Source organism: Aedes aegypti, chromosome 3 (assembly GCF_002204515.2).
Source record: "Aedes aegypti strain LVP_AGWG chromosome 3, AaegL5.0 Primary Assembly, whole genome shotgun sequence".
NCBI lineage: Eukaryota > Metazoa > Arthropoda > Insecta > Diptera > Culicidae > Aedes > Aedes aegypti.
In genome coordinates, this window is record NC_035109.1 from 384,751,589 (window position 1) to 384,777,408 (window position 25,820).

Here is a 25,820-nt window from a genome sequence, read left to right on the forward strand (position 1 = left end):
AATGACTCCAAAACTCCTTAAAACTTTCTAATCGCTCGTTATATTAAAATCGTTAATGTTAATTCAAAATCAACTAAGTTATTAACGTTAAAAATCCTCCCCAATTTCATTACGCGTCTAGATTTCTGTGTTCACAAAGTAATATAGTAAAAAAAGACTTAGTTCTACGTCAAAAGATGTTTGGAAGACTGTTGCTGAAAATATTACTAGACTACTCCAAAAAATTATAATAGAATCTTTTTACTATCTGTGGTAAATTTCAAACGTGTTTTTCTGTTATGGGATCGTCCATTTATTACGTAAGGGTTAAAGGAAGGAGTTTTTTTAGATTTCTTACTCACATTTTCATACAAATGGTCGGGGTTCTGCTAAACCGCACCAAACGCCAATTTTTTCAAAAATGAGTTATTTACACTAGAGGATTCATATTATCATAACCTATCTACATTTAGGATATCGAATAATTTGAACCATCCCTCGTTGAGTAAATTCAAAATTTTTCTCTAGCAGGATATGTAAAACTGAAATTGTATCCAACCAGAGCGAACCATAAACCTTAGCTTTTCATTGGAGGTTATTTAGTATTCTGATTAAAGACGGCATTTTTTTTTAAATTCTTCTTTAAATATTGCTAAGTGGTCATTCCGGACAACATACAGTAACAACACCATAAGATTTTAGTATGTCATGTAAGTTAACGGCTTTGTAAAATACAGTATTGTTTCGGTGGTGCTGATCTAATATCATTGAAATTTTGTTCAGCCACACCGCACCAAGTACCATTTATATAAAAATCGTGTTTTTGTATGAAGAAAAGATATCAACATTCGCAAGACGCTTACCTTCGCTTTATGTATAATATGTCGATGGGTCCATGCAGGAACTGTGATGAAATAACAAGACATTTAAATTTGATGTTGTCTGAATAATTTGGAAGCTCTTGGTGCGCTTTAGCTGTTCAGAAGATGACGTTTTCACCTGTTTTCATCATCAAGCCTCTTAGATCAGATCACGCACAGCTTGTTTCGAGTTATTCGCTCTCAATTCAACAGTTCTAAATGACCGAGAGGTAGCACGCCTTATCACCACCCGAAGGACACGAGTTCGAATCCCGATTAATATTTTTTACGTTGTCCCTAACAGGAAGTCATATAAAATCAATCAACTTTCAGCTTTTACGACTATTTTTGAACAATAAAGCACAAGCAGTTTCGTGTACAACGGGAATGATGAAATACATGCCATTTTTGGTATCCACTTCACATAAAATTTAATAATCGTGAACTTGTTCAGCCAAAGTGTATTAAATGCGAGTAACTTGGTGCGCTCTGGCAGAACAAATTCATGGTTTTCTTCGATCGGCACATTCTTTAACTACATCATTATTGTCTTTTTCGAATCTTTGAATGCGTGAGGGACTTGGTTCAATAACTCTTCTGTTGAAATTGATAATCCATCAAGAGAAAGTCGGTAGAATACGTTAGAATACGAATTGGCTTGTACCAATTCATACCACTACATTGTGGCCAGTTCTATGGAAAATTACTAATCTTTTCCATTCACAGTGCATAAACATTTGTGACGAGCATTCCAACATACAATGGCGATGATATGAACCCTTTTTAATTCTTTCTTTCTCCTGTGTTCCTGGAAATCATGAAACACATTCAGCCATACCGAACTGAAAACCATTTTCTTCAATTTTTGTTCAGCCAGAGTGAACTGAGTACCTCTTGATTTGAAATCAAATCTAACTAAATGAAAAATATTTGATGATTTTTCTGAATATTCTATCTTGAGTTACTTCTTGGACCCTGTTAGTCATTTGTGAACGGTGAAATTTTCAAAAGAGTCATTTGCGATTTACTCGCAGATGAGTGAACTTTAAAGTTAAATATCTCAAAATAATGCTTTTGGCACTTGGTGCGGTTTAGCAGAACCCCGACCAAATAATCTTACTATGGGGGAGGGGAGGTCTAAATCTCGCCAAAATTATCTAACGTAATTAATAGACAGCCCCATATGCCTGGCAAGTGACAAGTACTTTTATCTGACAAACATTCTGAGATATTTAGGAGGTTTGCATGAACATTTATTTCAAAAGCATTCATTTTCGAGGGTCCATGGGTTGTTTCTAGAACTACAAAGGGGGCCGTAGCTTTAAAAAGGTTGAGAACCACTGCCCTGGTTTGTGAGACCGCTACCAAACGATGCAGCTGTCTATTTCTGATTGAGAGATTCAAATCTATTGCTTGTACCGTTATCCAATCAAAAAATTAAACCGCCCTCTTGAGACCAACATATTTGAGAATCCCTTCTTGATACTTAGTTTTGATACTGTTAATGTTTCGATCAATATTATAGCATAATTGCCCCGTAAAGTGGTCAAAATGTGAAGTTGACTGGCTTAATACTTGAATGTGATAAAAATGCTTTCAACTCACATATCTTTGATGAGCCATGGAACCAATACACTAATAAACTTTCAAAGATCATCTATTATGATCTATTCTATCACATATATCATATACTTTATGATCTATTTATCATATCTGTTAAGATAATTTACTGATTAATATCAAACAAATCTATTCGAAATACGTTAGTAAAACTCTTATGTGATTTGCAGATCTTTCAATAAACTGCGATTATCGATACAACGTTGCTCCACTCCTTGCTATTCGTGTCTTATATAATGTGGTTCGTGGATTGGATTCATGATCTTTTATTTGGTTCGTGGATTCAAAATATGGATCCCCATCCATATTATTTTATCTGGTATTTCTCAATCTGTTGAGTTTCATAAGCTTTGGATAATGAACTTTTGACAGTTCTGAAAACATACCTATATCCAATCCAAGGCAAAAAAAATATAAGCAAAACTCTAGAAAGTGTTACCACCCCTGTTTGAGCGGTGAACTCGTCTACGAACAAAAGTCACTAACAAAAACGACTTGTAATAACTAATAAACCACTCCTTTTTCCCAACATTGAGTACAAAGTTAAAAGCTTGTTTTTTTTTCAAAATATACAAAAACTTTTACTTTTCTGTGGTTTTGGAGGTTAATTTTTCCGAATGTATTCATAGTTCTCATAGTGTATTGAAAAAACAACAATCCCTCTTTATTTGGGATGCCGAATCTCGGCCAAATTTAATCGAGATTTGCACAGTCGAGTAGTTGCCAAACAATTTACATGGGATCTCAGAAAATAAAAGCCGAGTATCAGTGAACCTAGAGGGTCTTGTTTCCCTGACTTGAAAAAATCCCGTGATTCGGGATTTTTATTTCTACCTTGAATGATTTATGTGAGATTCACTAAATCATGTTCAATTATAGTTCATTCTTCCTTTACGTGACTTTTTATGACATTTGTGTACAACATTGACGCAATTATATCGCGATTCATCGGAATATAAGTAAATGAAAACCGAATTTAGTAGGGAAGGTGTACCGGTATTCGCCATGTACTAGTTATCCGCCACTCCAGATTATATAGCTTTTTACGGCACATATGGCTGCCAATCTTTAAGTGATGGTTAAATTTCTTTAAGATGATACGGAAACATTCTCAGAAATCTCAAAATTTGCTCAGGAAATAATTGAAAATAATCATTTCCCTTAGAATGTTTGCTCCTCTGTGCCTTGTTTCGCCATGGCGTTCCTGATTCGCCAGCTTTTATAAGAAATCAACGTAGGTGGCGAATTGAGGAACCGAAATTTAAAACGTGGCGAATACGGGTGACTGCTGAAGAATGCAAATTTGGTCTTAGAACTAAAGTGAATTTCTAAATTCCTGTTTTGAGGTAATGAAAGGGAAGTAGATTTGTTCGCTGCTTGCACAGGCCTTATGCTATTTCCTTTGAAATTTCGGGATTTCCCGGGATTTTCGAAAAATATCCCGGGATCCGGGTTTCTTTAGACTCCGGGAAATCCAGGAATTTTTGTCCCGGGAAATCCCGGGCAAGACCCTCTAAGTGAACCTTGCTTCGTGACCTTCGTGTCTAGGCAACCTGGCATTTTATTAGTCAAATCTATACTAACATTTTGTTATTGACCATCATATCGTGTTTTGTTTATAAATTTCCAATTTCGTTAACACTGAAATTTTTGCCACCCTTTCTAGTGTTTTCTTCCCCCAAATTCCGAATTACAAATTATCGCCCGCCTCAACCTTAAATTAGCTTCAAGGGGATTCGCCCACTTTGGGGATCACTGTTTAACATTATTCTAATAAATAAATTAAAAACAAGAAAATGCATAGGATTACAATGCAAGATACAGACTTTGTGAATAATTCAAAAATATAATTCAGATAACGTAGTGCGTTACTCAAGTCTATATTATGAAAAAAAAAAACAGCCTGACAAAAAAAAATGGATGAATGTACAATATAACGGAGTGAACGATTTGCGTACCTATTTTTTTCAGCCTACAACTAGTTAAGTCTGTTGGTCACGGTTGGTATCAGACAGGCGTATCTGCAGTCATCAATTTTTCTTCGTCGACGGTTTGGCTTAATTTTCTGCGTGGCATTCTCACCAATCTTATTTCATAATTCAGTTCAACGATTTATTCTGCCCAATGGTCCAGAACCTTTGACAATGAACTAGACTCTAATAATTTTCACTTTATTTTTCAAATCCGATAACGATGGACGAAAACTTAAGACCATATACGATAATTGCAATTTGTTCACTGTATGTGAAGTTACACCCGACAAAGTAGAACAGCACCAGTCGACCTGAAGCCAAAACATTAATCGGTAGTTTACTGCTCCCCAGATTCACATTCCTTCCCTCATCCGCAATCCCATTAGAGCCCTCCGGTTATGAGACGAAAACAAGCTTGTTTTGCTTATTAAATCGGTTTACCCATGTCTCCATAACAAACTACCCTGCTGCTGCAGTCGACTGTAGAATCCGGAAGATTTCCCCTTTTTCCGCAAATTTCTTCCTCCTTTTTTTGCCGAAGCATCATCAAATGGCAATAAATTGATAATTTTATCGCTTCTCTTGAATTCTTTTCTGGTATTTTTCCTCATTCGGTATTGATTCGAGCCCTACTAACAAAGCACAAGCATCACACTTGTCTTGTGTGTTTTGGTAACCTGCTCACTCAAGTCCTTTTATCAGCAACCATTCCACATCACTTGGTTCCAGTGTCGCCGGAATCGATTTGTTGGGAGAACCGCAAACCGTCCCAAAATTGGTTAGTGCACCACCGACTATACCATATGGGGAAGCGAAAATGTTGGTCAAATTTCGATCCTTACATAAAACCTGTGTACATAAACATAAAGACGTGGGAATGGGTGTAGCCAGATGGGGCAGTCACCACCCATACCCCCTTGAACGACGAGAAAAAAATATTACCTGGTTTGTTGAAAAGCCTTCTTTTTTGGCATTACGTCGTCTGTTGTTATGGGCACTTCCACAGTAATTAACTAAGAATTTTCTTTCCCAAACTTGCCAATTTCGCATTCGCTCATCGTGTGTCAATTACGATGATACTCTATGCCCAGGGAAGTCAAGGAAATTTTCTTTACGAAAAAATCCTGGACCGACCGAGAATAGAGCCCATACACCTTCAGCATGGCCTGCATTTGTAGCCACATACTCTAACAATCCTACGGACTATGCAACCATGCTTAGGTCCCACAACCGGCAAATGGAAACAAAATTCGCCTTGTATAAAATATTGATACTTCCGGTGGCACGAAGCGTGGACGTTGAAAGTGGCGCAGGAATATCTGAATAACTTCGAAACGTGACGACCCATGGTCAATATCGGCACAGAATTCAAAAACAGAAGAGCTTTTGAAAAACTGTGAAATAATGGTGAAAAATATCAAGGAACAAAAAAGTTAACACGATTAGAATACTTATTTGTGGTGAAAAAATAAAGCTGTTGGTAGAGAGCTTAATGATGTGTTTCGAGTCAATCACCACCACCTGATGGAGTTCCTGGCTACAGCCATGCTGGATAGCCACATCGTTTCCTTTTTGTAGTTCAATGTCGATAAGCCATTTGGAAGGACAATCCTGCTGATTCTTGGGATTGCTTTAAGAAGGAATTGTCATATCATTGATGGGACGCGGGGCAAGATTGGTTTTGAAAATTTATTGACAATGTTCATATGAAATATAAATCATACATATTTGAATTTCTGTCCAAATGTTCAAGCGTGAGCGCCGTTTTGATGTTTGATGATCAGTTTTCTCCACCAAAAACAACTGTTCCAAAAATATAGTTCACTGAATAAGTTGATGACACACCGCCATCGGCACCTGCGTAGCACCTGTCAGCTCAACTACCCCCAAGAGATTACGAAATAACCGAATTGAACTAGTTTCGAAACCCATTACACTGACCAAATTGTTTCGTTTGCTATCTCGTGAATTTTCTCTTTCATCGTTGGTGCATCGTCAGCTGATATGCACCCACACATCCGTTGCACCTGTTTGCTGCATTCCCTACATCAAGGATCGCGCTACACGTGTCACCGAAAGTCCGGACATGACAGCTGCTGGCACCGGCACTAGGCAAGTGGTGAGTTTCGGTTTAATGAAGCTTAGTTGGCAAGTTTTGCACTTCCGCTACTATCATACCTTCTATGGGGCAGAGCGAGCTACCACAGCAATGTCATCATGTGGATCAATAGGGGGATGAAGAGAAAAAAAAGCAAAATGAACCACAATTTTAGTATTTTCCACTTTCGTGGAAACCCGTTGTGACCCGGATGGATTTCAGAAATTGATTATTTCCAACTAGTTTCTGACACGCCAACGATAACAATACTGGGCAGCTGTTAGGGGTCGTCCATAAATGACGTAGCATTTTAGGGGGGGGGGGGGGCTTCTCGAATTTGTGACGAGATGTGACGAGGGGAAGGAGGGGTCCTAACTTGTGGACGTAGCATTTTAGATAATTTCGTTAAAAAGAGTTAAAAAATTTGACAGACAGTTTTTTTATCAAACTTTTTTGCCTGTATTTTTGAACTTAAGTTGAAAATTCAAACATTCAAAACATCAATATTATAAAATTAAAAAAAAATCTAAAAAAATTATAATTTTCCTGACAATCAAACAAATTTTATGAAGCTTTATATAGTTATGTGAATTTTATATTGTATTTGTGTCCAAACTATTCTAGTTGTAAATTAACAAATTAAAAGTTTAATGAGTTAAGTAAAAATCAATGCTTTATTGACTTCGAAAATATCGTTTTTTTCATTTATTAACAAGACATAGAATCAACTTATTACTTTAATTCACATTTTTTGTTCGAGCTTTATTTTCTCAAAATAATATATAATATGCTCATTTAGGTAAGTATTAACGTTATTAGCTTAGCTTAGACTGACTGCACATATGAATGGTTGCTATTTCGTGATTGACCAAAGTCAGTGAAGATGCACAAAGAATCAACTAGAAGTTAGTTTGGGATTGGCCATAATTTTCTGCAGTGTGCATAATTCAGTGCCTCTATTTATACATGGCCAATAATGGCGCCGGCCACGACCTTGCAGTCAGGTGGGATTGAGGGAAGGAATGTTAGTGTGAAACATTTACTATTTGGAGACCGAGGTTACTGGGAGGGATGGTTGTTAATAAGGAGAATCGTTGGGTCACAGGATTCACTTTGATAAGTGATTAGACCATGATACACGATTATTTGTGAGATATAAACATGCTTAGGAATATGATATTTTCAATTGACATGGAAATAAGAGTAAACAATGTCGTCACTTGAAGTGATGAACCATATAAAGTTTGTTGAACAAATAGCTGAAAGCAACATTCCTACAGCTGTTAGGACAAAAGCATGTGTAACAATATTTTACTCAAATTGAAAAAATAAATCGATTGGCTGGACCATCACATAACACTCCTATGCCGACACTTACAGTGGCGAACCATTAAAAGTGTTTTGAATAAAATGAACGTTTTGCAAATCTACACTAGCACAGACAAACAGACTGAACCACTCAAATTTTTTTTTTTATAAAAATAAAGGTCAAGGCAATGGATTTTAAATAAAAATATAAAACAAAAAAATGAATTAGAGTTTATGCCGACACTTACAGTGACGAACCACACATAGTTTGTTGAATAATCATATTTATGTCCCACCGTTGTAACGATTAAATGTGCGGTCATACATATTGCATAGATTTAAAAAAAAAAGCATGAAACGAGCTCACCAATTGATTCTTTATCCTTGATTGAGCAGCCACAATTTTCAGCTTTATTTGAAGCATACATACTAACTGAGAAACGCAAATCTTTTTTCGCACTTGCGCCACGCGGACCGAAAACGATTGGTCCTTATTCCGTCGCTCACCCTGCAGGAGCACGCTATGGATTCGAAAGACCGCACACTACTCCCCAGAAGAAGAAGTTCAATTAAAGTGGAAAAACTCCTCATTTAGGTAAACATTAACGTCATTATAGAAAAACAAGATATTAGTGTCACAGGAGATCTCCACTCAGTCAACTCAACAATTCGTTTTGATATATCAATGATCTTGATGGAACAGCCTGGATAATAATTATCTGGATAATCTTCCCAGAACTACCAGAATCCTCTTTTTCCATTATTTTCAGGATTTTCGTACATTTTATTTTCTTTTAGGTTGTTCATTACAAATTTATTCCATTATTTCTTTACAAATTTTTCCAATAAGGATGGTGTACTTGAACTTATTTGTCTTCAATTTGTGTAAGTATAGGTGACGATGATGATGTTAAGTTGAAATACTAATAAAGTTGGTTGTATAAAAATCGCCAATTTCAAATATAGCAATTGTTAATTTTTCTCTATCTAGTTTGCTGAATGGATTTGAATTTAGCTAATAATTACGATGATCCTTAACAAGTTTAGGTATTTTGTGGATCATATTCACTGAAATCCTTACTCATTGCTGTTAGATTTATCAATCCGAACTTGTTTTTGGTTTTAACAATATCAAAAGTACTATAAATCAAATTAAACCAAATTAAATTTCAAACTATCAATCGTCAGATTTTCTTGGCGTTTCAGTCAGTAATTTATATCGAAATTTGAAATTCTGGATTTTGATGTTTCGTTCTTGCTCAACCACCGAGAGAAACAAATTCAAAAAATTAAGGGGGGGGGGGGGGAGTTGCTTGATATGCTACGTATTTTCCAAGGGTGGGTTTCAGCATTTGTGACAAAATGCCACGGGGGGGGGGGGGGGGGTAACGGTGTAAAAAATCAGTGCAAAAAGCTACGTCATTTGTGGACCGCCCCTCGGCACAGCATCAATGGAGCGAACGAGGACGATGACGAAACAACGATCGCATTCGCGCATCCAAAAGTAACAACCAGAAGTGTGAAATATGTCGGCATATGGCTCGGACGGAGTCGAAGAACAATCCCCAGCCAAATACCAATTAAATGTTAAATTGTTAGTGTAGTAATAAATGTTGTTGCTGTTAATTATATGTGTAATGTGTAATGTAGAAAAAATAGTGTTGTTGTGTAATAACCGCGTTTGAGATTCTTTGTGGACAAAGTCCGATGAGCCTTTTGGAATCTGCAGAGAATCAATCCGCTGACGGTTTAAGTTAACCGCCGATTTGTCCACCTCAACCACCCCAGGAACCGCTACCCGAAACTCCCCCAAATACAGTCCACTCGGAAGGAAGATAGGACCATCTCCCAAACAGTCGATAAACGTATGTTCATTATTATTATCGATGACGATGTCATTTGAAGATATGGCATATGTTATACATACGGGTAAATGTCATTCATTGGTGAAATTGGTGTTTTCATGAGTTTTCAGGGCTTTTCTAAATATTTGGATGGGTTTTCCGAAGGAATTTCCAAGACCACCTGAATAATGGTTCCAAAGGATAGTTTCAAAGGAGTTTCGTATATACAGAGAACTGCTCTATAGTGACGCTTGGAATCCTTTAAACACCCTTGTTGGATCTATTATATACTCCTAGAATGATTTGAGAACGATTGTGAATGAATTGACAACTTGAAAAATACATTTATAATTTGTAAAACCCTCAATTAAACGCATAGAAATCTTCAAGAACCACTGCAAAATCTTAGCCCAATATTAAAACTATTGGCTTTTGTTTGGAAACACCTTAAACGCCATAATTATCAATTGAGATTAATTTTAGTATCCCAGAAGTATCACTAGGGTTTCGATTTGGAAACCGTTACAAATCTCTTCAAACCCTCTGGGAAAATTTAAGACAGTGGCTTCCAATCTTTTCAGAGCTGCGCCCCTCTTTGAGATTCGACAAACGTTTCACGATCCCTAAGAGAAAAATTCACTAACAGTTTGAAAATAAAACTTTTCTGAAAATTGAAGATTTTTCTGAATTATACATACATATGCACGTAGTAGTGGGTGTTCAATCAGACGCGACCACATTATGGATATGCCGTATATCTACTGCAAATATGACAGATGACAGCAGTTTGGAAGATGACAAACTGACAGCAGTTTGGATGCCCCACTAGTCTGACAAGCCAATCGAGTTCTCTGTTAACATAATATATGTTGTCTCCATCAGAATTGAATTAGAAGCACGATGAAAGTTAGTGAAGCAAAACATCCCATCTGTAGAGGTGCTTGATCGGCAATATATTACAAGTTGATAAATAAGAGCAACGAACGAGAGCCCCAAAAAGAGAGCAATGATCCATTTTTCTCGTTTATGTACCATTGGGGGTAGGTGTTTTATTTTGCTGGCAAGATGAACAATCCCCGAACATCCGATATCAATAGTGTTTTCCATATTTGGAGCTGGTTAAGAGGGGTTTTATCGTGCACTTCTATCCCTCCGATTTGCAAATCATGATGGTTACAGAGATCGATAAGTGTGAGATTCCCTCAGTTTTCATAGGATTCAATCCCTGTTATTCATCCATATCGATAGCCTGAACGCAGACTGTTCAATGTATTTGAGTTTTTTGAAAACGTTTACATTATCTCTGTTTTCTTCGAATGATTTTTTTTTTCAATATAAAAATAATTTGATCTGATATTACAGCAAATCATGCAATCTTAAACCGCCATAGATGTTCTACCATGGGGTCTTCCTTAATCGAGTGGTTTGAGTCCGCGGCTACAAAGCAAAGCCATGGTAAAGGTGTCTGGGTTCGAATGCTGGTCGTTCCAGGTTTTTTTCGTAATAGAAATTTCCTTGACTTGCCTGGGCAGTATCATCGTACAAGCCACACGATATACGAATGCGAAAATGGCAACTTTGGCAAAGAAAGCTCTCAGTTAATAACTGTGGAAGTGCTCATAAGAACACTAAGCTGAGAAGCAGGCTCTGTCCCAGTGAGGACGTTAATGCCAAGAAGAAGTAGTAGAAGAAGAAGATGTTATACCGTGGTAGCTTCAAATAAATCCTGCAATACGATGCTATTGGTATTGTAAGGGTTTGAGTGGAATCTTATGAAAACCTTAGGAAGAAAAACTCAAAATTTTACTTTCAGTCATCCAAGATACTTTCTAAAAATTTTCGAAGTCTTCTCACATTCATACGGAAAAACATTTAATCAGAGAGATAAAATTAAAACAGAACAATATCAAAGAAAACACATTACAGAGTTTCATTAGAACATTATTGAGAATTGTTTCGAACGCTTTGAGAAGTTTTTAAGAATAACAATTTGCCAAAATATGTCGTCAATCTTTCAATTATCAGTAAGATACATGGGTTCTAAAAAAATTGTCATGGGATTGAAAGAGGATTTCAAATGTTTTCAGGGGTTTCAAAGAAGATTGAAATGCGATGAAATCTATTTGGATTACAGTAATTACCCGATTTTGTCTACCCCTGATTTCAGCTTCCTTTTTTGTCCGATTTTGTCAGCCCAAAAATGATATTTATTTTTATCAGAGCTCTATACTGGCAATATTGGGTGCATAAAGTCAATTATGACCAGTGAATCAAATTGTCTTCAGAACAGATTGAAAACAAAACAAGCCAATCACAGGACGCAACATTATTGCAACTTTTCAACTCGCGATTAATCAATTATTTTAAACATGCAACCACATTTGTTTTATGGATGGTTTGCGGTAGTGTGTCAATGTTTACCAGATTTTTGTATCAGATTTTTTCCCAACCCTGGTGATAATCTCTTATAGCGGAATGAAATTGTTGCAACAAGAATAGGAGATGATAATGTCTGAGTTGCTGCGGGTTGGATGACAATTGATTCACTGATTATGACCAATTGGCCACGTCTATACAATCATCTAAATAAATTTGTAATTTTTAATAACTATCCAGAAACTAATCAATGTTACCTTTGATTACGGTACATAGAAAATGAAAGTAAAAAAAAAAACAATGTTTATATTAACAAAATCACAAAATTAAGTCCTTAAGTTAAATTAAAACTTGAAACCAGTTGAAAAAAATATTTCCGATTTTAGCTCTTTTACGATTTTGTCAACCTTAAATGCAGCATGGGGCTAAAAAAATCGAAAAATTACTGTATTTAGGGAATCTTCACGAAACGCATAAGAACTATACTAAATACTTTGAAAACTTCTCGATAAACCTGATAAGCGTTGCAGCACTCACTCAGAAAATGCGTAGAGCCGTGCTTTCTTTTCACGGCACATCAGCTTATTGTGAGCCCGCCTAAAGGTAAAAGAAAACGCGAGTCTCCGAAAGGCTGTGGTGACGCTTAAACCAAGTTAACGAAGCATTACTGTAGAGAATTCTTTGGGTACTTCTTAAAAGCTTTGTGAGTCGTGTATAAATCTTCAAAAATCAAAGATTACGCTTCCAAAAATCTTTGAGAACCTTCTTGAAATCCCATTAGAATTGTTCACTTTTTGTTCATCTTCTCGGGTACATTTTGAATCTTTTATATCCCTGGAAATTCCTTTGGAATTTCTGCCAAAGAATGTGATAAATTGTGCGAGAATGTGAGCCAATTGGAAACCTATAATAATCGCCAGGTAACTCCCGAGAATGCCTTTGTTCCTACATTTCTGCACCCATTTTGCGCATTGATTCCCTTAAAAATCTATCAGGTCTCTAGTGTTGAAGTCCAGGTTAACCTTCCTGTTGCATTCGGGTCAATATGACCCGAAACCGACTTTTGAGCACTTGTAACGTTTAAACGGAACCACCTAGCGCTTTGAAACTTTGTGACTTTTCCAATTTTCTGGAAAACTGTGTTTTGGCAAAAAATCAAATTTCTAGCATGTTTCTGAAGGGCGCCACAAAAAAGTTACACTTAAGGCATTCGGGTCATATGGACCCGGATTTTACATTGCAATTTTGTAGGTATTTTCCAGCCAAATTTCAAACTTTTTATACTCAAAAGAATCGTCAGTTCATAAATTTTATGAATTTGAGCGATAAACTAAGATTGACCGGGTTTAACGGCTTAGAATAGGCGACAAACGGATCAAGGTTTAGCCATTCTTGGAAGACCCCGGAAATGTGGCCAATTTGCTATTCCCGTTGAAACCAGCCATGCGACATATCAAAATCAACCCCGTTGAACGTTGTTGTTGTGAGCTGCATTGTGAAGATATTTTGCTTGAACTTTTCCGTTGATTATACGCGTATTCTGTTGAAAATATTGTTTCGGACGTTTCTAATTGTGGAGTTCTGAATACTTCACTTTGTTTTTGTGGAATCTTCGTGAAGCTAATTCAACGATTTTCAATTAAACTGTGATCTGCAAAAAATGTACACATTGCATCAACACGGAATTGAATCTGTTTGTTGTGTGTAACGGAATATGCGGCAATTCTTTTCACATTTCGTGCATTGGTATGAGTAGAAACCAATTGCGAGTTTTATCGCGAGCTGTACTATGGATATGTGAAGATTGTTTACCGGCCTTCAACGATTGGAAGCATGCACAACAAAAATTGTCGTCTCCTGCTGACATGAATGATATTGTTTCCGAAATTGCTGAGTTGAGAACACAGATATCCTCAATAGTTATTAAATTGCAACTAGACTCCCCGATTCCGAACAATGAATCTGTTTCTAGAGCATTTCTGTGTGATTCCACTCCGATCGCCTCTGGAACAAATATCTACGATATGGAACGTAATCAAATAGAACGAAGTGATGGCATTGAGACTGTATTGGATGACTCGAAAAATTTGAATGATCGTTGCTTTTCTCTGTTGTTGTCTAATATCGACAACGCAACTTCTGAGTGCGATATTGAGAAGATGGTTAATCGATGTCTGGGAGCACCTGTTGAAGACTGCGTTAACATTGTCAAATTGGTTTCAAGGCGAATCGACTGCAGGCTACTCGACTATGTTTCGTTCAGAGTCGTACTGAAATGGAAGTGGAAAGAACTGGCAATGGATGCATCAACTTGGCCATATGGTATAAAGTTCCGTGAATTTCAACATCGTCATTGCAACATCTGGAGACCGAGACCATAAGAACGTACTGGCATACTTGTTTGAGTTTTTGTTATGTTTGTTTCATTTTCGTTGATTTTCTGTTTCATTTGAAATTTGCAAATGAATGTAAAGTAAATGTATCGTTTATGCTGTTAATGAATTAAAATATTTAGATAATTACCGATAAAATGCTCATTAATATTAAGCGCAGTCAGTCTGTACAACATTGTAAGTTGAAGACGGAGTAAATAAATAAAAATTTGCAGAATTTCATGTAAAAAAACATCCGAGGTAATCTGAGCAGCCCTGGGACATGATTTGGCTACTCGGTGGCCAAATAATTGGTTCCGTAGTTTCCAGAGGTCCCGGTAAAGTGGCCAATTAGAAATTTCCATAGAAGCCTGCCATGCGACTTATCAAAATTTGCAGAATTTCGTGTAAGAAACATCCGAGGTAATTTGAGCAGCCCTGGTCCATGTTTTGGCCAGTCTTCAAAATATCCTTTGCATTGCGTTGCTTTGATCAATAAATTAGGGAGTAGGAAAATGCACACTCCTCATTTGCCAATCCAGCATTGCTTTGATTTGATCCTATCATTTCGTGAAAATACTGCATCAATGATCTAGAAAAAATATCAGCTCCTTCTGTTGGGCGAATATGTCTAGTAGGCATAGCAACCGTTTCATTGCGTGGTTGAAAACTGTCCGAATGTAGTTGTTTGCGGGTGAAAATGTTCATTGTTCTAAAATAGGTTGAGTATTTTATAACGCAAATAAAATTTTAGTTGGTTTTATTGTATTTTATTGTTGCTTTTATTCTCTTATAGGAAACAATGATTGGTAATGAGATATGAAACGACTCTATATTAATAGCCATGCAATTTGGTCAAGGCTTGTCCGCTACGGCGCCAGATGGGAACCTGAAGCCCCAAAATAAACATATTGTGTACCTCTTGCAGTTTTTTCGCTTAGCACTTTAATCGGTCGGTGGCCTTTGCCATTGGTGCCAGATTCAATCAGTAGCCTCATCGTGCTTATAAGTATATTTTTTTACAAGCACGTACTGACGACATTAAGAATTTCGTGCATCGAGCTTTACTTATTCTACCCACAGCTGAATGCGACCAGACGACAGTCTTTTTGACAAATGGCAACATCGCCATGCTTCCAGTTTTTTTTTTATTCATGTTCCAGGCAAAAGTTCACTTATTACGTGCGACATGTTCACTTAAAACTACCATCACACGACACGTCTCGAATCTTAGACCCAAACTTCCTCAGTATCGCTGAATTTTTTACGGACTATGATAAGTTGGATTTAGATTTCACCAAGATCTCATGTGCACGATTTTGTCGAGTCCAATCCAGTTTATTGTAAGATCACATAGTGAAATCGACTAAGTGCTTCCTTTCAAGCCCCTACCCACTTCATTTAAATTACTCAAACTTGAAATTCTCCTTTCTAGCCACCATCCTAAAGGTAAGCGGGGTTATCCCAGATACTCTTTAGTGATGTTAAACTCGGTCCAAAAGTAAATTATGTTTATGGAATTATTATATGGACATCGGAAAATTTTCGCAGCATTCGATTACTGAATCGAGCATTTTAAATCATATGGTGCAATTCCGAATGGCAAACATATTCTAATCCAGATCAGCTGAAATGATTTACATCAATGATGCAATACTTTGGATCAAATGATCACAGGAGCATTGAAATGCGAGGATTCAAATTCATCATTTGGAAATGAAAAATTTCAAGGCATGCTTTTTAAATCTCTCTTGCACAATGATGGTTTCGGAAGACTGGTTTTGGCTACTCAGTGGCCAAATAATCGGTTCCGTAGGTTCCAGAGGTCCCGGTAAAGTGATCAATTTGAAATTTCCATAGAATCTCACCACAGAATTAATATGGGATGTAGAGGGGCAGGTTTTTTTTTACCAGATTATGATATATTTAAATATCGATCCTGGAAATCATCTTGTAACAAGTTGAACTTCATAACTGAACAAAACGAATTCCCGTCTATCGTAACACTGCTACCTGGCGAGCCCTGTCGCGCTCGGCCCCACCAATGCATTCACCACCAGTTTAACTTTTGCTACCTAGCGTTTCAGGCGAGTGTACAGGTCTGCCACCTTTTGAAATGTTCGTCCGACAATGTCCGTATCATTTGCGAAGCAAACTAATTGACTGGATTTCGTAAAAAATCGTACCCCAGCTCTCCGCATAACACCTTCTAGCGCAATATTGAACAACATGCACGAAAATCCATCACCTTGTCGTAGTCCCGTGTGGGGTCCAAATGAATTGGAATGTTCGCCTGAAACCTCCACACCATTTTGCACACCTTCCATCGTCGCTCCTATCAGTTTCGTGAGCTTCCCGGAAAAGCTGTTCTCGTCTATGGTTTTCCATAGCTCTACGCGGTCGATACTTTTGTATGCCGCCTTGAAATCGATGAAGAGGTGATGCATTGGGACCAGGTATTCATGACATTTTTGGAGGATTTGCCGTACAGTAAAGATCTGGTCCGTTGTCGAACGAAGCCGGCTTGATAACTTCTCACGAACTCGTTTATTACAGGTGACAGACGACGGAAGATGATCTGGGATAATACTTTGAAAGCCGCATTTAGAATGGTGATCGCTCAAAAGTTCTCACAATTTAACTTTATGAGTTCAGCTGCGATACCATCCTTACCAGCAGCTTTATTTTTCTTGAGCTGGTGAATGACATCCTTAACCTTCCTCAAAGTGGGGGCTGGTTGGTTTTCATCGCCCGCAGTACTGACGAAGGCATTTCTTCCGTTGTTCCGTCCCTCATTGCCTATGCTCTCAGCACCATTCTGGTGTTTGTCAAAGTGCTACTTCCACCTTTCGATCATCGCACGCTCATCCATCAAAATGCTCCCAGGACGAAGCCGTTGCGAGATGCATTGAGCTTCTGATAGAACTTACGTGGTTTTTGAGACCGACACAGCTGTTCCATCTCCTCGCACTCCGTCTCCTCCAGGCGGCGTTTTTTCTCCCGAAAGAGGCGGGTCTGCTGTTTCCGCTTCAGTCTGTATCGTTCCACGTTCTGTCGGGTTCCTTGCTGCAGCATGACCCCGGTTGTTTGAGCCGCTCTAGGTCATACCGGGCGGCCGTCGGTATCGTACTTTTTTTTTTCTTATGTTTATTTGAAAGGCACTCAGTGCTCGTCGCCACCACTGTGCCAGAATCATAATTCTGCTGTAGCTTCTTTACCGATACAGATCTATTTTCAATTAATCTATGTATACTATGTACATTTACTTTCACTCTCTTCTACTCTTTTACTGTCACACCGAGCAAGTGGAGAGTGCTCCGCTGTTAGTCGGATCAATTTTCATATAAGCCATAGTCCATTGCTCTTGCGGTGGTTAATTTTGCCGTGTTCCTGAGTCGTTTGAGGCTAGCTGCCTTCGAAGAGGGTCAGTTTGTCTCAGTCACCATGTGATACTGACGGAGGATGGATGTGCTCCGCAAAGCACGGTCCTCCGTACGGCGTCTTCTGATGGCTAGTCTTTTTTAATGGAGGGGCTGGGAATCGAACCCATGACCTTCCGCTTAAGAAAGGGAAAGCGTTACCTCAAGCCTACGACCTCCCCTACCATACGTTGTTATCGACGGAGAGTTTTAGGCACAGTTTAGTCATCACCAGTGGTCAAAGTCGATGTCCATGTTGTGAAACAGACGACAGCGTAATTACTCAAGTTTGTTATGTTATATTTTAGAGTGTAAGCCCCAATGTTAAACCGTGCCACTCTTTGTTATGATGCTCTTCATTTTCTCTTTTGTCGTCTCATTCTTAATAAAGCCATCACTGCGTTAACAGCAAACTGTGTTTTCGTCAGGTTATGGGCCCAGAACACGTGTTGTTTTTCACATTAGTTTTCCAGTTCTAAATTCGCGGAATTTGTGAATTCGATGAGCGGAAAGTAGCGTGAAAGTTGAAAGTAGTTTCCGTCGGGAGTGAACACGAAAATTTCGTCGGAAAGTTATCCGAAAAGCCGCCGGTAGTGTTTGCCAGCATCGTCGTCATTTTCTTCGTTTTGACAAAATGGAGGACGATCGCGCGCCGCGGGTGTATTTGTTTGCTGGGAAAAATTACTCAACGTGGAGCTTCCGAATGCAGGCATACCTGGAAGAGTTGGGTCTGCTGCATTGTATAGAGAAGCCGTTGGAGGAAGAAGATTTTTACCCGGAAAACCCAGCGGATACAGCGGCAGTGGAACAGGCGAAAGAAGAAAAACGGAAGAAGCGAAAGCAAGAAGATGCTAAGTGCAAATCAGTTTTAATTCATAAAATAGCCGACTCGCAACTCGAGTATGTGCGAGGGAAAACGTCGCCAAAGGCGATTTGGTCGGTGCTGCAACAAACGTTCGAACAAAAAGGTGTTTCGGGAGTGTTTTTCTTGTTGAAGCAGTTAACCGGCATGAAGTACTGTGACTCTCGTTCAATGGAAGAACACATCCTCTCGTTTGAGAAAATTGTGCGCGAACTGGAATCGGCTGGAATTAAGTTTGACGAACCGGTAGTGGTGTTTTTCTTGTTGCAATCAATGCCGAAGTCATACGAACAGTTGATTACCGTACTGGAAACGCTTCCGGTGCAGCAGTGCTCGATGGAATTCGTAAAATCGAGGCTGCTCAGTGAAGATGTAAAGCGCCAGTTTAGTGGAAGTGCAAAATCGTTGGATCCGGGAACGGCATTTGTCGGAAAAGGAAGAAAGTTTCCTTTCAAGTGCCATGCCTGCGGGAAGCCGGGGCATAGAAGAGTGGACTGCCCTGAGAATAAGTATTCGGAACGTGCAAGTGACGATCGGAAATTTGATCGGAAGCAAATGAAGAAGAAGAACAAGTCGGGAGCCCACAGCGCCGAAACTGAACACGATGACATTGCTTTCATTGTGAGCGTGGGGGATGCGTTGCACAGTAGTGGTAGTGAGTTTCGGTGGGTGCTCGACAGCGGTGCTTCTGAACACATGGTGAATGACAGAAGCTGTCTTGTTAATGTGCGAAAACTGGAAGTGCCGACGGTGATCAATGTTGCGAAGTCAGGTGTGTCACTGGTTAGCCGCGTGGTTGGTGACGTCAAGATGAGTGCAACAGTGAATGGGAAGAAGTTGAGCTGCACTGTGTACGATGTTTTGTTCGTACCTGGTTTGTATACGAACCTGTTTTCCGTAAAACGAGTTGCGGAGCGTGGTATGGAGGTTATTTTTGGAAAGGACAGTGCGCGGATCGTGCGAAATGGAAAAGTCGTGTGTACCGCAAATCGAAATGGTCGATTATACGAACTAAATGTGAATGTGGTGAAGGAGTCTACTGCCATGATTGGTGAAACGGAAAGCCAGTTGTCATTATGGCATAGAAGATTCGGACATATCGGAAAGTCTGGTTTGTTGAAAATGGTCCGAAACGATATGGTCGAAGGAATTGAGGGAAGCGTGAGTGCTGCAACCAATGCAAAAGTGTGTGAACCATGCATGATGGGCAAGCAAGCGAAGCTCCCCTTCGAAGAGTGTGTGAAAGCTCGGTCGTCGCGTCCGCTGGAATTAGTGCACACGGACGTGTGTGGACCGTTCAAGCCGGAATCATGGAACGGTAAGAAGATTTTTGTGACTTTTATTGACGATTTCACACACTTTACGGCAGTATACGTGCTGAAAGCTAAAAGTGATGTAGTGGATGCGTTCAAAAAGTATGCTGCGATGGCTACGTCTCACTTTGAACGGAAGATCGCGAGACTACGTAGTGATAATGGGAGTGAATACATGAATGAAGAACTGATAACGTACTGCAATGAGTCCGGAATCGTTATGGAACCGAGTGTGCCGTATACACCGCAACAAAACGGCGTCGCGGAGCGCATGAACAGAACGATTATTGAACGCGCGCGTGCGATGCTAGATGAATCAAGTGTTAATCGAATGATGTGGTCAGAAGCAGTACAAGCAGCGGTTCATGTGATAAATCGAAGTCCGACGAACGCTTTAACGGTTACGAAAACACCGTACGAAATGTGGTACGGGCGCAAGCCAGACGTTTCGAGGCTTCGCGTTTTCGGAAGCAAAGTGTTTTGTCATGCCCCGAAAGAAAAGCGATCTAAATTGGACGTTAAGAGTCGTGTATGCTATCTGATCGGTTACGGTTGTAACGGCTACCGCGTATGGGAACCGAACCAGCGAAAAGTGATCGTGTGTCGTGATGTAGTGATTGAAGAGCTTCCGGTGAAACGAAGCAAGCACCCGGAAGTGTACACAAACGATCATCTGGTGTCGGATCGGCTACAAGAACCAGAAACAAGTGATTTGAAAAGTGCGGAAATAGTGACGGGACGAAAAGAAGTTTCGGTAGATGAACAAGATTCCTCCGAGGAGGATGGTGAAGATTACGAAGATGCGGAAGATGGAAATACGCCATTGAGAAGAAGTCAACGGCAGCGGAAGCTTCCGGAACGTCTTGCGGATTATGAAGTTTGTGTGGCATTCGCGTTAAATGCTGAAAATTATGTGGAGGAGTTGCCGGAAACCGTTGAAGAGCTGCGTAAGCGAGAGGATTGGCCCGAGTGGGATGCGGCGATCAAGGATGAGCTGAAATCGTTGGAGAAAAATCGCACCTGGGACCTGGTGGATCTTCCCGCTGGTAAACGCGCTATTTCAAGTAAGTGGGTCTTCAAAATCAAATACACGGCAAATGGAGATGTTGATAGATACAAGGCACGCCTCGTGGCAAAGGGATGCTCCCAGCGCCAAGGCTTCGACTATCAAGAAACGTACGCACCCGTAGTTCGGATTAGCACTGTTCGCACGTTGCTAGCAGTAGCGGTCCAGAAGAACCTCCACGTCCACCAGATGGATGTTCGTACCGCTTTCCTGAACGGAAGTCTTTCGGAAACCGTTTATATGCGCCTGCCCACAGGATTTGAGAGGGGGAAAAAGGTTTGTAAGCTAAACAAATCCCTTTATGGCCTGAAACAGGCGCCCCGCAGTTGGAATGAAAGATTCAACAAATTCATGGTGCATCTTGGCTTCAAGCGGTCGGAACACGACAGTTGTTTGTACGTACGGAATAAAAACGGAATTGTCTCGTATTTGATTCTTTACGTGGACGATATCATCTTGGCATCAAGCTCATTGGACGAGCTGGTGAAGATAAAACGTTCCTTGACCCAGGAATTCGAAATGGATGATATGAAGGAACTAAACCATTTTCTTGGTTTGAAAATAGAAAGAAACATGGAAGAAGGGACTCTAATTATCAATCAGTCCCAATACATCCGTGCGTTACTTAAGCGTTTTTCCATGCAAGACTGCAAGCCCGTGTCCACCCCATTAGAAGTGAACTTGAAGCTGACAACGAACGAATCAGAACCGGTAACGAAGCATCCGTATCGAGAACTAGTAGGGTGCCTCACATACCTCATGTTATCGTCACGGCCTGATATTAGTTCAGCTGTAAACTTCCTTAGCCGTTTCCAAAGCGGAGCAACTGACACCCACTGGACACATTTGAAACGAGTATTGCGCTACCTACAGGGCACAAAGGATGACAGCCTTGTTTATCGACGCAACAGGAACTCAGAGCCCCTTGCTGGATTTGCCGATGCCGATTGGGGAAGCGACGTCAACGATCGAAAGTCGACATCTGGAAGTCTGTTCCAGAAGCAGAGTACGTTGCGCTCAGTCAGGCGGCATGCGATGCTGTATGGCTCAGAAACGTTTTGAAGGATCTCGGAGTCGATTGCTGCTCTCCCACAACATTGTTTGAGGATAATCAATCCTGTATCCATATTGCCAGCGAACCTTGTGACCAGAAAAGGTTAAAACATTTGGATATACGCTACCATTTTATCCGTGAATGCATTCAAGCCGGTGAAATACGAGTGGAGTACCTACCGACGCAGAAGCAGGTTGCGGATATGTTTACCAAGAGTCTTCCGACTAGGAGCTTCCAGATACACCGTCTCACGCTTGGTCTGAGAGGGGGTGTTGTGAAACAGACGACAGCGTAATTACTCAAGTTTGTTATGTTATATTTTAGAGTGTAAGCCCCAATATTAAACCGTGCCACTCTTTGTTATGATGCTCTTCATTTTCTCTTTTGTCGTCTCATTCTTAATAAAGCCATCACTGCGTTAACAGCAAACTGTGTTTTCGTCAGTCCATCAAACAGAACGTGGTCGATTCATGATTCTGTCTGCTGTGGTGATCACCAGGTGTATCGGTATGGAAGGATGTGCTGGAAGTAGGTGCTACGGATTGCCATCAATTAGTCGTAAGCCGTTTTCGTTCGCCATGTGGGCGCTGAACTTTCCAATAGTCGGGCTGAACTCCTCCTTCTGGCCAACCTGAGCGTTAAAATCGTTAGAACCGGCCTTTGAGGCTCAACTTGCACATTCTCTCATTGATCACGCGCCTCTGCATATCACCCGTTACTATGAAAGCTGTTCCCAGCTCGTGTGTGTTGCCGCACCTCTGGTAGATGGTATGGTTACCTCTAAACGCTTCCAATCGCTAGTCCCTTTAGTTCGTATTCTCTCGTTGCTTGATTTTTTCTACGGCTGGCTTGCAAAGCCTGACACCAAATCCCTAGATTTGAATTTGAAGGGCCATAGTGCGCAGTTTAGCTTAGAGTCCTTCTCTGGCACTCGGACGATGATCAGCCGCCCCTGACGTGGGGAACAGACGCTGTTGTGAGCCGCTCCTAACATGGAGTACAGACGCACCAGGTTTGCAGAAGCTATCCCCCTTCCTTGTCAGCATCGACCAAAGTTACCACCGGGATTGGTTACCCGATTTTCCACAAGGTTACTCGTACCTCGGCCAGTACCGCGAGAAGGTAGGGATAGGAGTTGCTGGGCAGGAGGCTAAGGACCACACAGGGTCGACTTTATTTCTTCAGGTACGTCATGCCCAGCCATTTACCAACCTTAATAATAACAGCTTTAAATCTACGATTGCTGCTACAATAGCGTGTTTCTCCTACCGATTTCAAAATTTAATCGCTTTCACGGAAGCTTTCTTTTTATTCCCAATTTAAAAGTCTCTATACTCACCGTGAAGTCATTGCCCTTCTTTGTTACCTATTTTTTTCCAAATAGATTAAACTGCAGCAAACCATTTTGTATGCTCCCGTGCCATTACCCTCGTACATTTCGGTAACACAAGTCGGTTGGTACCTGGCACTGCATCTGTAACTAGAAACCCAGATCCCGACAAGCTTGAACTGCAGCAGAAACACCACCGCCATCATAAACCCCGAGGCGGAGTGAGACCACTGTGAAACATTTTCCATACAAAAATTGCGATATAGGTTGATCGGCGAAGAAGAGAGAACAAAATTCACTTTGCTTGAATACTCGGTGACTTACTAACTTGGTTTTCGCTTCCCTTGTGGAAGTTATGGCGCGGAGTCTGGCGACAAGGGCGTTGAACATATATCAATGTCACCTTTTATTATTATTATGTACTGTTGGCTGATGAAAGTTGAGTGCTGAGCCAAAGCCATAGCTCTTTTTTTCTACTTTTGGGAAAAAGTAGCGTTTCCGTAGTATTTTAATCTATGTACAATTCAATATATAATTTCAATAGCCGTTGAATGACGGTTTGCAGTGCATTTCTTAAAATAAAAATGATGCTGTCTATTCTTGTGTTTCGTTTTAAATGTGATATGAGGATATATTTGAATGATTATCATAAGATTTGCATCACAATTGAAGGTCAAACGTTGAAAACTAAGCTCTATCGGTTAAACCCAATTTCGCAAATGAAATAAAAAAAAACTCAAAAATCCCTTAGCAAGTTCAAGTTAACATACTATTCAAAACCGATTACCAACAGTCTCTGCAACGATGGTCACAGTTTGCTTATTACGAATTGCTTTCCGTATCAGAGGCAATGGACGCACCAGACAGTAGTACAGAAGTTCAACGACGCTGAACAGGCTTACTCCCAGGCACAGACCCAATAGTCCTCCACAGTTGGATATGAAATCGATCATGCCGAACAGTTCACTGCGCTTCGACGTTATGTACTGCACCTCTCTGAAGTAAATAGCCAGCTTGGATATTTGATACCTGGAAAAGCAGATTGTTATGAATTTCAGAAATGTCCATGACTTCCATAAACGTACTGTTTAACATTCTCCGCAATATTGGGATTCACCGGTGCAATCCTCAGCTCCAGTGTTTTCCGGAAGTCACATTGCGATTGAGTAATCTCGGTATCGTAGTGAATCGAAGAGCATCCAGGAATGCAGTCACATGCACTGCCATAAGTTACCAGCTTCTTCAACCGTCGCTTGGCAGACTGACGAAGCATTCTGTTCTCTGCCATCAGAACACAAGCAATCTCCGAAGTCTGACAAACACGCGTCCCCGGAGAACGAGGCATGGAAAACTTGACGCAGCCGCACGACTTCAACGTGTAGTTGGTGACACATTCGAGTTCGCAATTGCTCTGAGAGTAGATTCGGAAGAACTTCAACTGTCGCTCATGGTTGAAGTAGCAATGGCGACGCCTAGGGTCATAACTGTGTAACTCTGGAGAAGTTCTCATGATGACCGGACGGACGGCAATCGTTACATCTCGAGAATAGGTCACCAGAGAAAAGCTCTTTGTCACCTGAGGGTATTCGCTAGATGGATGAATGATCACTTTGAAGCCTTGCTGTGCTCTACAGTGCTGCTCAACGTCCTCTTGCGGAGTCAGCAAATCCATGCTCAATCCTGCTCCAAACCCTGATCCCAGCACTCGAATCGGATGTGACTCAAGTTTTTTCTTTGGATTGCTGTATCCACCTTCCATGGTCCAACCAGTGACATTTTTAGGTTCATTCAGATAGTTATACTCGTTATGCAGAACTCCGTCCTGAAACATGTTGTAGTGAGAAAAGCCATTGATTGTGAAACAAATTCCTTCGTCGGTCACCGTTTCGGAGAAAAGTTCATGGCAATGAGCTCCGTTTATTCTACAGAACAAAATTATCTCCTCCAGTGGGACGGAAATGTTTCGGATTATCTCATAAACATCAAAATCGGTTTCAACTCGGTCGTATAGTTCGGGGAACCTCATACCACTTGAATGGAAAAACTCATCGCAGATCTGGAGCACTGCTAAAAGACGGTCGATTCTGGAACATGAGAAACTTCATGAATACCCGTTCATTTTGAAACACTTACCGTCAAAATTACCTCTCGTCATCCATATTCTTCCTGAACCCCTTGTAATTGATGAATTGGTAGAAATCCTTGGTGAAGTTCATGTACCTAGCTCGAATCTTTGCCTCCGGACAGATGGTAACGGCAGGAAATGGGACCATCCACACCGGGACCGGGCGTTCGTCAAATGTGACAATCACTGGATTATTGGACCACTTCTGGTAAACTTTAATG

The 25,820-nt window shown here is 40.2% G+C and overlaps 1 protein-coding gene across 1 annotated transcript; it reads right to left on the reverse strand.

Annotated features, from left to right (window-relative positions):
* Positions 1-24,140: 24,140 nt before the first annotated feature.
* Positions 24,141-25,554, reverse strand: LOC5563697 (pickpocket protein 28). Its single transcript, XM_021852470.1, has 2 exons — positions 24,560-25,554; positions 24,141-24,503 (listed from the first exon to the last, which is right to left on the reverse strand). The coding sequence occupies exons 1-2, from the start codon at positions 25,498-25,500 to the stop codon at positions 24,248-24,250; spliced, it is 1,197 nt and encodes a 398-aa protein (XP_021708162.1). The 5' UTR covers positions 25,501-25,554; the 3' UTR covers positions 24,141-24,247.
* Positions 25,555-25,820: the final 266 nt, after the last annotated feature.

What these genes read in the sequence shown, in the direction of transcription:
- LOC5563697 (XM_021852470.1), bottom strand. Translation starts at nt 25,500, where the DNA reads ATGAGGTTCCCCGAACTATACGACCGAGTTGAAACCGATTTTGATGTT. An exon ending in ATTGCGGAGAATGTTAAACA is followed by an intron (nt 24,504 to 24,559) that starts GTACGTTTATGG and finishes CTGCTTTTCCAG; the next exon opens with GTATCAAATATCCAAGCTGG.